General features: G+C 36.6%; 1 protein-coding gene across 8 annotated transcripts in view; it reads right to left on the bottom strand.

Annotated features, from left to right (window-relative positions):
* The window catches only part of LOC134819527 (inactive phospholipase C-like protein 2), a 101,420-nt gene that overhangs the window by 73,410 nt on the left and 12,217 nt on the right, over positions 1 to 15,793 (bottom strand). For all 8 annotated transcript variants that reach the window (XM_063829513.1, XM_063829511.1, XM_063829509.1 and 5 more), the window contains 6 exons: positions 13,096 to 13,265; positions 5,044 to 5,150; positions 2,490 to 2,556; positions 1,943 to 2,036; positions 763 to 868; positions 35 to 120 (listed from right to left, as the gene is read on the bottom strand). In XM_063829513.1, coding sequence (XP_063685583.1) covers positions 35 to 120; positions 763 to 868; positions 1,943 to 2,036; positions 2,490 to 2,556; positions 5,044 to 5,150; positions 13,096 to 13,265 — 630 coding nt within the window. The remainder of the gene's footprint in view (positions 1 to 34; positions 121 to 762; positions 869 to 1,942; positions 2,037 to 2,489; positions 2,557 to 5,043; positions 5,151 to 13,095; positions 13,266 to 15,793) is intronic.

A 15,793-nucleotide genomic window follows, 5' to 3' on the forward strand; every position in this document is an offset into this window, starting at 1 on the left:
ACAAGCAAGACGTATATAAAACTGTAAAACTCACGTCTGATACAGCGGAAGTTGTTTTTAAGGACCTCCTTGTAGTTAGCTTTAGAGAGTTCGGGCTCGTCTGGCCACCCCTTGCAACCCCTGCAAACAGAAACACTGTCATTTTCATCTAGCACTTGTACGTATTCATGACCATTTTAGTACGTATTTAGTACGTATACCAAGATCAAGGGTAGACGGAGTCCTTGGCATCGGTCTACCCCTGATCAAGTTTTAGTGAGCACTCACCTCAGCTTACTAGTTACTATGGTAACTGCTATGGTAACCGTGGTAACTATTACTTACTATTCTAGAACATTCCACACATGTCTCATCTTGGTGTGTGAATTATCAGATATTGTGTTCTACTCATTGCGGTATTGTGAGGTGACTATATATATATTATTAGAATTAGTACCTATCCGTACAAGTTTCGCATCGACATCAGATGATGAACTCCGTCAAAAACTCAGTGATTCAAGATGAACGAGTATTATTTACAATACAATATTAGACACGTCATAAAGTACGAGTTGTGATAAAAGTCAGCACTTTAAAGTTATTTACCAATCAAATCGAGCCTTTATCATCTCCCCACTGCAATAAAATCCATCGTACAATAAGTTAATAACTTATTGCTAATTAATTTAATTTAATAACTAATTAATTAGCTAATTACAAATAAGTTAATAACTTACTTGTAATTATTTAATTAATTAGATAATTAACTAATTGACCACTTACGACGAGAAGGAAGTCTTGACGTAGTAATCAGTGATAGGGTGGGAGGTGTCAAGCTGGCCAATATCGTAACAGTGATTATCTGAACTCATCAGAAAACAACTGAACCCTGAGAAAAAAATACCAATAGGTTAGATATTACTAATAATTAAGATAGAACGGAGTAATGATTACTAATAATTAAGTAATTAAGATAAAACGGAGTAATGATTACTAATAATTAAGATAAAACGGGTTGAATATTACTAATAATTAAGATAAAACGGGTTAATTTTGTAATCTACACAGCGCAGTTCAATTTACACAAATGATGTTCACTGCCCGATGTAATTCCAGTCGGAATATTATATCCTGATATGTGAGGGATGCACAAGTTAAAATAATGTGACTAATCTTTTAAATTGAAACTAACGGAAGATTAGTATGATTAATTAATACGCTTGCTTACTTAAACAATTAAGTGACGGATTGTCAGTATAGTATGGAGTATATTTTAAATAAATTTGATGTAACATTAGTCTTTAATTAAAGTTGATGTACAGCAGATCTAAAAATAGCTACAAAGTGCAGCTGTCTACGTTAACATTACCTAATGTGTTGACAAGACGTGTGAAAGTTTGTTACCTAGAAGTAAAATAATCTATAAAAAACTAAGTGTTTACTGTCTAGCTGTAATGGTACAGTATTATAAGTAGTACTAAAGTATGTCATCTGCAAAGCGACGTCCCAAATATGAAACACGGCGGTGGTATAAAAGCCAACGTATGTATACTGACCCCCCCCCCCCCCTCCCGGCCCCCGGCCCCTGTAGTATCAACTTTAGTGGTGTACGCTTTTTGGGCTTCACGTGGAATTTGGAGTCTCATGGAGAACAGTGAGTTGATAATAATAGATGAATTGTATCGTTGTGTAACTACTTTTCATAAAGGATAATCATAAACTAATTATAGTGTGGCTGTGTCTGAGGGTTAAAATAACTATAATTGAATAAACCTTAAGTAAAATGATGAATTGGTGGACATAATCAGAATAATAATTGCGGAGGAACACGGGGCTTGACGACAGGGATAAACAAGCTGAATAGAGAGATCTGGAGGAGAAACATATCTGCTCGGACATTGAAGCCGCCCTAAGTCGAAGAAAGTCGAGGTTATCAGGATAAAAAATAATAATAATAACTCACCGTCGACGGTCATGTAGTTATTAGCTTTACCATCTGAGGTTGGCTCATATTTCTGTATCAAATCGTCACATTCCTGCACTGTTATGTTCCACACCTAAAATTAAAGGTATTTTAATGTAAACACTGTTATGTCCCACACCTAAAATAAAAGGTATTTCAATATAAACACATTCCTGCACTGTTATGTTCCACACCTAAAATTAAAGGTATTTTAATGTAAACACTGTTATGTCCCCACCTAAAATAAAAGGTATTTTAATGTAAACACTTAAGCCACTTTTGGCGATGTTCTGGTATGTGACTATATCTCTAAGTGTTTGTTTTATAAAGTTTGGCAGTATAATCATGTGCAACCGACGGTAAAGAATCTGAAGTTGGCAGCTGCGATAACAGGAGAGACCCTTTTCATCGTAACGGAACATATTCAACAGTTGCACAATCGCCAACTTCAAAATCTTTCGACAGCATAAATTCACTTTCACTTCCGTCTTTCACTTTCACTTTCACTTCCACTTTCACTTTAAAGAATAATGTATAAATGTCCTACCCCTTGTTCGGCTTGTAGAAATAGCTGCAAGTCCTCAGCACATAGATAATCGTTATTTGTAGCGTATCTGAGGAAATTAGTAAATTTACCATCTGATTAGCAACTTAATATACTGAGATCTTCATCAGATCTTTGTAGTTTTAGGGCGAGATAATATTTCAGTGATGTTTAGTATCTAATTTCAAGGAATTTAGTTAGATATTTGGTATTATCTGAGACAAGATGTTCTACAACTATCAGAGTTGCACGCAACTGGTATCAGATAACATCAGATAGTCGGATATGACGTAAGTTTACTGTAAGGGATAATGTACAACACGACAAGGCATAATAATAGAAAACATGACAACCTACTAGCAATTATAATGAGAAATAACCCAGAAATACCCCAGAAATATCCCAGAAAGAACCCTGCGTGTCCGTTATTATTCTTTATCCGTTCAGAAACACTACTGATCTACTACTGTTGGTGTTGGTGAGGTATAGTGGTGTAGTGTTGGTAAGGTGTGGTAGTGAGGCAGGCAGACGTGCTATAAATAACTATTATAATGCCTAACGGTGGAGAGAGTTATCTGCTTATCTTCAGTAGCTGCAACACAAAGTGAACAATTACTGCAGAGTGCAGAGGTTCGTTATTTTCAATGGTAGGTATTATGTGGTGTTTAGTTGAATCTCTGAAAGATTCAAAATAAGACCCCCCCTGGCCCTGTACGTGGGCTCTCAGCTCCCTTGTTTAGCAGTACAACAAGGATATTAACTACTGGGTTCACTAGGTACGTGTTACTATGGTAACTACACGTGTTACTATGGTAACTACACGTGTTACACACGGTCTTTGTTCTCTAGAACACACCCCAGGACATGGGCGTGACATGGGCAGCATATCACCAGAATCACAAACCTAAGGTAACTATGGTAACTACGGTAACCCTTGTAACCCTAGTAACTATGGTAACTATGGTACCTTCTTACTTTAGAATCACAACCCTCGTATAAGAGGAGACGGCGAGGACTGTAAGACTAGTATAACCGAGTAACCAGTCAGCAGATCAATAAAATTATTTTTAGGAGACAGTCCTGAAAGCAAATGTTCTCACATTTTTCCGAGAAACTACATACTATATAATGCATTCTTTTTCAGGCCACACTTATTTCGCAAGAGCTACTGGCAGGCCCTAATATATTATGCATTTGAAATCTCGTTATTTTAAGTTTAAGTTTTTGAATCGTTCTTCAACTGTGTTTGAAAATGATCTCTATTACCAATTAATTGATTTTAGGCCTTTTGCACCAACAAAATCAAAAACGTTTCTCCTGTGGTGAACTGAACGCTATCTAGAATTTGGAATTGATGCAGCTTTCGGCCATCCTGCCCTAAACTATAACTTTTTTACAGACACGTTTGACACAGAATATTTTGCTGAGACTTTAACTGTAACTGCACAAAATGTTATGTTGTCTGCACATCAAACTTTAATCAAGGTATGTGGCATAATATGATGCGTTACTCACATACTACTACACAGTTTGTATTGAATACTAGACATGTTTTCTAGCATACGTACTCCAAAGAGTCCCACAACTGCCCTCATATTTTCTTATTATTTATTTTGTATTATATTACACAAGTAATTGTTTTATGTGTGATCTTATGTTCTGATAATTGGCAAAACGCCATCTTCCTTTCAGAAAACTATAAATATAATAATGTCGGTGACTCGGTGGGGAGGTAAATGTTCTTTTAAAATTGAACTAGAAAGACAGTACAGAGCTCAATAGGGAATGTTAACATACTACGTTAACACAGGACTCATATTTACGTTATATAACAATATAATATGCTCAGAGTGTTGTATCCATGAGCCTCGTGTTCAAGAAGAGCTGCCATAGTTACCTGTTACCATAGTTACCAGGGTTATATTAGTTACCATAGTTACCTGTTACCATAGTTACCAGGGTTATATTAGTTACCATAGTTACCTGTTACCATAGTTACCAGGGTTATATTAGTTACCATAGTTACCTGTTACCATAGTTACCAGAATTATATTAGTTACCATAGTTACCTGTTACCATAGTTACCAGGGTTATATTAGTTACCATAGTTACCTGTTACCATAGTTACCAGGGTTATATTAGTTACCATAGTTACCTGTTACCATAGTTACCAGGGTTATATTAGTTACCATAGTTACCTGTTACCATAGTTACCAGGGTTATATTGGGGTAGATAAGGGTCCTGGGAAGTTGACAGGAGGTTCTGGGGCAGAACAAACTGAACAAACTGACACATTTTTAAAAACAGAGGTATATTGAAGAAGCTGTTCAATAAAACACGTGATAAAACACGTCATAAAACACGTGATAAAACACGTGATAAAACACGTGATAAAACACGTGATAAAAAACGTGATAAAATACGTGATAAAACACGTGATAAAACACGTGATAAAATACGTGATAAAACACGTGATAAAACACGTGATAAAATACGTGATAAAATACGTGATAAAATACGTGATAAAACACGTGATAAAATATGTGATTCACTGACCTGGCAAGGACAACGTGCACTTCTGGTCTGTTGACTATCTGTTTGTAGAACGACTTGAATTGGTCCAGAGATAGAGTTCCTCCTTTGTCGAAACACAAATCTGATTCCTGTAGATAAATAACTAGATAATTAACTAATTTAGTTAATTGATTTTAAATACAGATTGTTATTACAATTATTATAAATAATTTTATACGCAGCTGGAACAGGATTGCAGCTGGAACAGGATTGCAGCTGGAACAGGATTACTAGAATCCACTGTTTATCCACACCACTTGAACCGTTTGAATATATTATTATCTTTTTGAGGTATTTTTCTATTATCAATGAGTGCAAAAATTACTAGAGTTTGTTTGTTTACGTAAACTAAGATAAATCAATCATGATAATATCATGGAAGAATTTATCAGATTCTATATTATTAAAGTGGAACTCTTATTTATCTCTGATATGAGGTGAAACGGTAGTCACTGCTGGTTTTGACGTCTTACTCGGCCAATCTAAAAGATCGACTCACATCTACGTCATACCACAACATTTTATAAATTTTAAAATATTTATTTTGACAGCTGTAAATTTACTTAAACGGCATGCTACCTACGCAAGCTGAGTCTGTATTCTAACTTCCTCTGATATAATACTATGAGTTTATGCCTCATAAACTTGGGCTGCCGGACAACTGAACCCAATTAAGACATTTAGATTAACCCCAACCCCAACCCCAACCCCAACCCCAACCCCAACCCCAACCCCAACCCCAACCCCAACCCCAACCCCAACCCCAACCCCAACCCCAACCCCAACCCCAACCCCAACCCCAACCTCAACCCCAACCCCAACCCCAACCCCAACCCTAACCAATTAAGCTGATATTGGTAAGTGGGAATTATGTTTAATTGGGTTCAGTTGTCGGCCACCCGGATTTTTACAGGCAAAACTGTTACAATTAAACGCACTGTTAATAAATATAAATCTCATGGACAAGTGGACACGATGAAGGATAAACTTTGCAATACGGCTCCTCCGCAAGCAATACAGCAAATTAGAACGTTTTTGAATTTATATTCGACTCTTATAAGGCAATGCAGAATTTATTTTATTTGATTAAGAATCGCTTTTATGCAACTCCAGATGAAGGCATCTACTTTAAGTTTAAAAGTTGACAGATTAACAATTTGACAACTCGAAAGCAACCTCCGGATAACCTAGATATAATGTTGGATATTTAAAACATATAAGTGATACGAAAGGATTGTATCAGCAGTATAGTATTAGATAATAGATATAATGTATTTCAAGAGCTCGCCGATAAAAAACAATATCACTTTTGTCGTTATTCACTACTACTACTACTACTACTTATACTTCTACTTATACTACTACTTATACTACTAGCTCTAATTCTCTTAGCTATCTAATTCAGTATCCCCCAATATTAAACAATAACAATATTATTGGTATCATCTTGTCACGTCAAATAATCACTAGACACGAGTGTTATCGGAAAGTGTAGGAAAGTGTAGGAAAGTGTAGGAAAGTGTAGGAAAGTGTAGGAGCAGTGTAAGAAAGTGTAGGAACAGTGTAGGAGCAGTGTAGGAAAGTGTAGGAGCAGTGTAGTTCACTACTACTACTACTACTACTAACAGCAGTGTTGTGCCTGATAAAAATGTCCAATCAGAATCATTCTATTGTTACAACTTTACAACACAAGGTATTAGTCAGGTTGCGGTTCTGGGGGTTCGATTGATCAATGTCGTGAAGCTGATTGGGTCGTTGCTGTCACGTGTCAAAAAATATACCTTCCCAACTAGAATCCACATCTATAGGTAATCATTAATATAACTCCTAATGTTATAACTCCTTAACTCCTATTAACCAATTTAATTTACAGAAAGCAATTTTTAGAACTCCAGCGTCACTTCACAGTCCCCCGATATAGATATAAGTGGGTAACTGTAAGTGGTCACTAGTTGGTTACTTAGTGGGTCCTATATATAGATCGTGATGTAGGTAAACCTCACACGAGGTGGTTAACCATGGTTACATGTTACCATGGCCTGGTTACCAGGGTTACATACGTACCACGTGACGCAGTGCTAGTGGGAAATATGATTTCTGCTTCAACTTACCAGAGTGCCTGTTATTTTAGTTCAACTTAAGATACCCCACACCCCACACCCCACACCCCACACCCACACCCCACACCTTACACCCCACACCCCACACTCCACACCCCACACCCCACACCCCACACCCCACACTCCACACCCACACCCACACCCCACACCCCACACCCCACACCCCACACCCCACACCCCACACCCCACACCCCACACCCCACACCCCACACCCCACACCCCACACCCCACACCCCACACCCCACACCCCACACCCCACACCCCACACCCCACACCCCACACCCCACACCCCACACCCCACACCCCACACCCCACACCCCACACCCCACACCCCACACCCCACACCCCACACCCCACACCCCACACCTAATATAACACACCTAATATTACACACAGTGAGACTAAATTAACATTGATCATGACTGCAGCTGTTGCCCAGCAACAGGTGCGCATCAAACAGTACCGCCTGCAACTTTACTTATATACTGTATTATTATAAAGTGCGTAATATCGTGTATTATTATAAAGTGCGTAATATTATTGTGATCCTGGATAACTTCTCTTATAACAATGGTTTTAGCAGCCGGGAATAATCATTGAGACCTATCTTTAGATCAAGATATTAACCTATATCATTGAGACTGCTACTATCTTTATATTATATTAACCTATATTAATCTATATCATTGAGACTGCTACTATCTTTAGATCAAGATATTAACCTATATTAATCTATATCATTGAGACTGCTACTATCTTTAGATCAAGATATTAACCTATATTAACCTATATCATTGAGACTGCTACTATCTTTATATTATATTAACCTATATTAATCTATATCATTGAGACTGCTACTATCTTTAGATCAAGATATTAACCTATATTAATCTATATCATTGAGACTGCTACTATCTTTAGATCAAGATATTAACCTATATTAATCTATATCATTGAGACTGCTACTATCTTTAGATCAAGATATTAACCTATATTAACCTATATCATTGAGACTGCTACTATCTTTAGATCAAGATATTAACCTATATTAATCTATATCATTGAGACTGCTACTATCTTTAGATCAAGATATTAACCTATATTAACCTATATCATTGAGACTGCTACTATCTTTAGATCAAGATATTAACCTATATTAACCTATATTATTGAGACTGCTACTATCTTTAGATCAAGATATTAACCTATATTAACCTATATCATTGAGACTGCTACTATCTTTAGATCAAGATATTAACCTATATTAACCTATATCATTGAGACTGCTACTATCTTTAGATCAAGATATTAACCTATATTAACCTATATTATTGAGACTGCTACTATCTTTAGATCAAGATATTAACCTATATTAACCTATATCATTGAGACTGCTACTATCTTTAGATCAAGATATTAACCTATATTAACCTATATTATTGAGACTGCTACTATCTTTAGATCAAGATATTAACCTATATTAACCTATATTATTGAGACTGCTACTATCTTTAGATCAAGATATTAACCTATATTAACCTATATCATTGAGACTGCTACTATCTTTAGATCAAGATATTAACCTATATTAACCTATATCATTGAGACTGCTACTATCTTTAGATCAAGATATTAACCTATATTAACCTATATCATTGAGACTGCTACTATCTTTAGATCAAGATATTAACCTATATTAACCTATATTATTGAGACTGCTACTATCTTTAGATCAAGATATTAACCTATATTAACCTATATTATTGAGACTGCTACTATCTTTAGATCAAGATATTAACCTATATTAACCTATATCATTGAGACTGCTACTATCTTTAGATCAAGATATTAACCTATATTAACCTATATTATTGAGACTGCTACTATCTTTAGATCAAGATATTAACCTATATTAACCTATATCATTGAGACTGCTACTATCTTTAGATCAAGATATTAACCTATATTAACCTATATTATTGAGACTGCTACTATCTTTAGATCAAGATATTAACCTATATTAACCTATATTATTGAGACTGCTACTATCTTTAGATCAAGATATTAACCTATACGGTATTTACTATTTGTACATAACAGCTGACTCAATGACTGGTTACTATGGTTACTCTGTCTGAACTCTCAAATTTCTATTTAACTATTAATACACAATAATCAGATATACGTGAATGTTGGTAAATTGTAGTAGTCTACTAGAACACTAAGAACTAGAGTTAACACCCCCCCCCCCCCCCCCCCCCCCCCCAGTTATCTTGATTCTTGGCACACTCTCTTAACGATGTGCTAACTACCACTAAATAGGTTGATATGGTAGGATAGTAGTAGTAGGCAGGATACATTATATAATATACAGGATACGTTATATAATATAACGGCTAAAGAGAGGTAGGTAGGTAGGTGGGATACATTATAATATGAATGGGGGGATCAAATCAGTTGTAAACACACTTAAACCCTTTTATATAATGGGAGATCTTTATATCCTATAAATTATACAGAATATCTACTTTTACAGTGGCAGAAAGTTTTATTCGGGTACAGGTAATGTCCCATAAACTGAAGTTCTATTAAAACAGTGCTGACAACTCAAGCCCCTACAGATCGCAATAAAAAATACAACTGAATATCAATATAATTAATTACTATCACGGTGGGGAGATTGCCTTATTCACTATTGTAATAATCTAGCTCAATATTGTAAGTATTATATAAATACTAGTGTAACCCGGCCTTATTATATAAATACAATAGCAAAAGCACTTAGCTTGAGCTAAGACAAGTGTAGTTAAAGCATTGAATAGGAATAATTAGTTAATGTAGGACTAATTAGTTAATGCTTTAATAGATCGCAGTAATTGGTTGTTCAATATTGTGTGCATAAGTAATGGGCAATGGCTCTGTAATGTGGGTACTGTTTTATCTGCAGTTCTTTAGTGCTAATCTATTTAGGGAAAGTAAATGATAATGTTATGTCGTAGTAATGTACTGATCCAAATAAAATAACAAAATTATAATTATTTAATAAACACCACACCAAACAGTCAGACACATTTGCACATAGTTACTGGTACACTGTACACTGTGTGTAGTGTGTAGTGTGTAAAACACACCTAATACACTGTAACTGTAACACATAGTTACTGGTACATTGTACACTGTGTGTAGTGTGTAGTGTGTAGAACACACCTAATACACTGTACCTGTAACACATAGTTACTGGTACATTGTACACTGTGTGTAGTGTGTAGTGTGTAGAACACACTTAATACACTGTACCTGTAACACATAGTTACTGGTACATTATATACACTGTGTGTAGTGTGTAGAACACACCTAATACACTGTACCTGTAACACATAGTTGCTGGTACATTGTACACTATGTGTAGTGTGTAGTGTGTGTAAAACACACCTAATACACTGTACCTGTAACACATAGTTACAGGTACATTGTACACTGTGTGTAGTGTGTAGTGTGTAGAACACACCTAATACACTGTACCTGTAACACATAGTTACTGGTACATTGTACACTGTGTGTAGTGTGTAGTGTGTGTAAAACACACCTAATACACTGTACCTGTAACACATAGTTACTGGTACATTGTACACTGTGTGTAGTGTGTAGTGTGTAGAACACACCTAATACACTGTACCTGTAACACATAGTTACTGGTACATTGTACACTGTGTGTAGTGTGTAGTGTGTAGAACACACTTAATACACTGTACCTGTAACACATAGTTACTGGTACATTATATACACTGTGTGTAGTGTGTAGAACACACCTAATACACTGTACCTGTAACACATAGTTGCTGGTACATTGTACACTATGTGTAGTGTGTAGTGTGTGTAAAACACACCTAATACACTGTACCTGTAACACATAGTTACAGGTACATTGTACACTGTGTGTAGTGTGTAGTGTGTAGAACACACCTAATACACTGTACCTGTAACACATAGTTACTGGTACATTGTACACTGTGTGTAGTGTGTAGTGTGTGTAAAACACACCTAATACACTGTACCTGTAACACATAGTTACTGGTACATTGTACACTGTGTGTAGTGTGTAGTGTATAGAACACACCTAATACACTGTACCTGTAACACATAGTTACTGGTACATTGTACACTGTGTGTAGTGTGTAGTGTGTAGAACACACCTAATACACTGTACCTGTAACACATAGTTACTGGTACATTGTACACTGTGTGTAGTGTGTAGTGTATAGAACACACCTAATACACTGTACCTGTAACACATAGTTACTGGTACATTGTACACTGTGTGTAGTGTGTAGTGTGTAGAACACACCTAATACACTGTACCTGTAACACATAGTTACTGGTACATTGTACACTGTGTGTAGTGTGTAGTGTGTGTAAAACACACCTAATACACTGTACCTGTAACACATAGTTACTGGTACATTGTACACTGTGTGTAGTGTGTAGTGTGTAGTAAACACACCTAATACACTGTACCTGTAACACATAGTTACTGGTACAGTGTACACTGTGTGTAGTGTGTAGTGTGTAGAACACACCTAATACACTGTACCTGTAACACATAGTTACTGGTACATTGTACACTGTGTGTAGTGTGTAGTGTGTAGAACACACCTAATACACTGTACCTGTAACACATAGTTACTGGTACATTGTACACTGTGTGTAGTGTGTAGTGTGTAGGACACACCTAATACACTGTACCTGTAATAGTTACAGTTAATTAACCACTTAACCACAACTAACTTCCGTTTGTTTATTACAATGGGGAGCTGTCACTGGTCGCGCGCACCAACACGTGCAGTTAGCGAGGAACGTGGGACTGTGGTGTGTTTTGTGCACGTGCAATGTTTTAATGATCAATATAGCGTGTAACACATGAAGCAGGCTATTAGTGTCCAGCAGAAACCACTGTCAGGTACATTAACACTATCCTTACAATGTACAAATACTTCACAATATGTTGTGAATTTGGCTCTAACACTTTCTGACCTGTGTCAATTATAAAAACACTAATAAGAGCTATTTTTAGTTATCACATACACCAACATTATTGATAAATGTACAAGTTACTTTTCTGTGGCGCCCTACATAGTAGAATAACCCACACCACCCTTCAAAACTATTTATGGATATTATATTTAGGCAGCTACAAATCAATCGAGAAGTTTCTAATTGGCATTCTCCATTTTCTTAAAGAACCTTCACCAGACCACACATTCTCCACTGATTACTTTTAAATCTTTAAAATTTAAATAACGACTATATTAACAGACAATCAGCAAATTGTCGAGAACTATAATTCACTGCGACAACGTATTAAACACCAGTTGTTAGTACTCGCAAATCAGAAAACCAGCTCGGCAAGTGGTAACTGGTTGCTCGGACAATGGTTGCCATGGCAACCGTGCAGTCTGTATTGCTTAGCTTGCAGCTACCATTTATTAGTGCTCCATTATCAGCTTGATAAAGTAAAAATGTACCCGGTACCCCTATTTTACCTAGTAAGTTCGATACTCGATAGTTGGCCAGTTGAGTTTGTAAGTAGTTACCAGCTAAATAATAAGTTTCGCTTTGTTCAGGTAACTTTACTTTTATTGGCTACAGTTTACAGACCTCTTTCTGAAGCTCTTATCTGGGCCCAGATAAGATTTAAGAGGACGGATCGTTAAACGATATTTTTCAAAAGATGTCCATTGAAAAGAGTTACTATGCTTCTCAGCAGTAGAGTTTCTAAAGCTTCGTGTTTTTAAATAATGTTCAAAAATTTCACGTTGTCAACACGTCTTAAACTTGACGGACATTTTACCTGAAAAATAAATAAAAGCGTTACAAAAAGTTGAAAGACCAAAAGTAGCAGAATAACCAGACCAACCTTGAACTTCTTGACAACATGGAGGGTAGTAAGATGTTTATTAAGAGACTCCAACAGTTCCAGGAACTCAATGTGCTCCAGTGTACCATCATGGTTCAGATCAGCTGCGTAGTAGATCTCTTCTAACCACCTGTCCCTTAGTTCCTCCGCTGTACTCTTGTGTTCCTCATCTGGGGATCACGTGGTTAGATAGGTATTTAAATTAGTTTATTGGTTATTTAGCAAATCAAATAATTAGTTTGTTAGTTGATCGGCGCTTTGATTGTTTGCCGCGTAGCTTATTCGCTGTTCATTCTGCTAATCAGTTCATAATCGGTTAAATCAGTTATCACGCGGTAATGACTCATGGTTGGAAAATTTGTTTCAACACGTGACAATGACACGTGACAATGACACGTGACAATGACACGTGACAATGACACGTGACAATGACACGTGACAATGACACGTGACAATGACACGTGACAATGACACGTGACAATGACACGTGACAATAACACGTGACAATAACACGTGACAATGACACGTGACAATGACACGTGACAATGACACGTGACAATGACACGTGACAATGACACGTGACAATGACAATGACACGTGACAATGACACGTGACAATGACACGTGACAATGACACGTGACAATGACACGTGACAATGACACGTGACAATGACACGTGACAATGACACGTGACAATGACACGTGACAATGACACGTGACAATGACACGTGACAATGACACGTGACAACGAAACTAGTTTATTTATAGTTCATTCATTACTGGTAGTTTGTATAAACAAAGTGGCTGCGAAGTGTATGTACATTTTTTCCTTTTAAGCAACAATCTGCAGAGTATAGAATTGGAAACACGTACTTGGTAAAAAGTTCAACTTTCAAGGATGGAAAAAATTAGTTTATTCTTAAGCTATTATTTTCCTTTTTTTATAAATTGGTTCCACCGGCAGCGCCCGGATCAAAATGTTTGTAGTTTATTTGTATTTTATCCAATAGCAAGTTATCTTATTAATTAATAAAAGTTTATTATATAAGATCAAAAGTTTTAATTTGTCTCTTGAGAACAACAAAATTACATTATGCTTAATGATCAATAAATGACCAATTTTATTCGGTTTGATGACTCGCTCTGAGTCGTTTATATTATGTTTATAAACATAAAGTTATAAATAACTTTATAAGATGGGCTAAATGAAGTCTAGACTAATTCTGGTAAATTAGCTAACATCTGAGTAACAGATTCAGCTGGAAATAGTGGGCTATTTACTACTACTACTACTACTACTGTACTCTACTGTACTACTACTGTACTACTACTTCTACTACTGTACTACTACTGTACTACTACTGTACTACTTCTACTACATGGGTTCAGTGGTGAGACTTAATTCTGATCACAGATAGCATTGTGTAACAGGCTGAGCATGCACCGCTGTGTAGCAACAAATAGTGGCATAAAATGAGACTTCTATTCGTGGATTGTAGTAACTATTAATTGTAGTTGACCGCACTATTTATATAATATTATATCCCGACATGGACAATTGTAGAGACTTTAGGCTTTTAGGGGCATATAACAATTATAGCTGTTAAAATAAGAGTGTGGTGACCTATTATATGATAGTAGAAACAGACACTATTTCATGTGATGTGAGAGATATAATGCTCTGTACATTTACATGAGTTCATGTGCCCAGTATATCATACCACATAAATTATACACGTGCTACATAATATACATACTTCATATAATATATACTGCACGTGCTACTTCACACATATACTGCACGTGCGACGTGTCTAGAAGCTGTATGGAACTGTTAATGCGCATACAAAAGCTTATTATTAGTGGGGTATAAGCCAGGTGTAAGGAAGATGTCTCTCAGAACACACCATCTCTGTCAGGGTGTGTACACTCTCTCTCTCTTCTCTTGAGGGGGCAGTGGGGTCTTTAGCTCTTTAGGAAAATACTCCCCTCTTTCAGAAACAACTGTAAAGTCAATTTCGAGACAATTTTCCCGAAGACCCCCCCCCCCCCGGCCCTGCCCCTTTAATGTCCCTCTCGGTCAGGCTAGGTATAGTAAGAAACAGACCCCCCCCCCCCTAACAAACAGATGCACTATCTAAAAGGAGGCTCAGCTGACAGCTAATGATCGGTAGAGAGAGGTGTTTTGCTGCCACGCCCTTATTACTCTGATATTGCTAATGTGCGAGACTCTTACAGTCGCTGCGTTTTAGACTGGTCTGTAATTGTTATGAGCTAGAGAAGATAATACCGTGTTTGTTATAATGATTGACGCACAGCGCGCAGTGTGTACAAGTCTCCCGTCACAATATCATAATATGTGCATACTGAGTAGTTACAGTTAACGGTACAGGTATAAATAAACCTACAAAGAATATATCACACGCACGTTGCCATGGCAATTACACACAACTACTTGCTTAGTAATTATAGAACCGTGTGTGACACGGTGTTGTTGTAATTTTTCACAGTGAGTATACTGCATAATAATATCTTGTAATAGCTCTCATAATTATAATACCCTCTCAGCTGGTATCATATTATTATCATAGCTTTCTTAGCTCATATCATAGCTTTCTTAGCTCATATCATAGCTTTCTTAGCTCATCTCATAGCTTTCTTAGCTCATATCATAGCTTTCTCAGCTCATATCATAGCTT

The sequence above is a fragment of the Bolinopsis microptera genome, chromosome 8 (assembly GCF_026151205.1).
Source record: "Bolinopsis microptera isolate Bmic1 chromosome 8, MBARI_Bmic_1.0, whole genome shotgun sequence".
Taxonomy (NCBI): domain Eukaryota; kingdom Metazoa; phylum Ctenophora; class Tentaculata; order Lobata; family Bolinopsidae; genus Bolinopsis; species Bolinopsis microptera.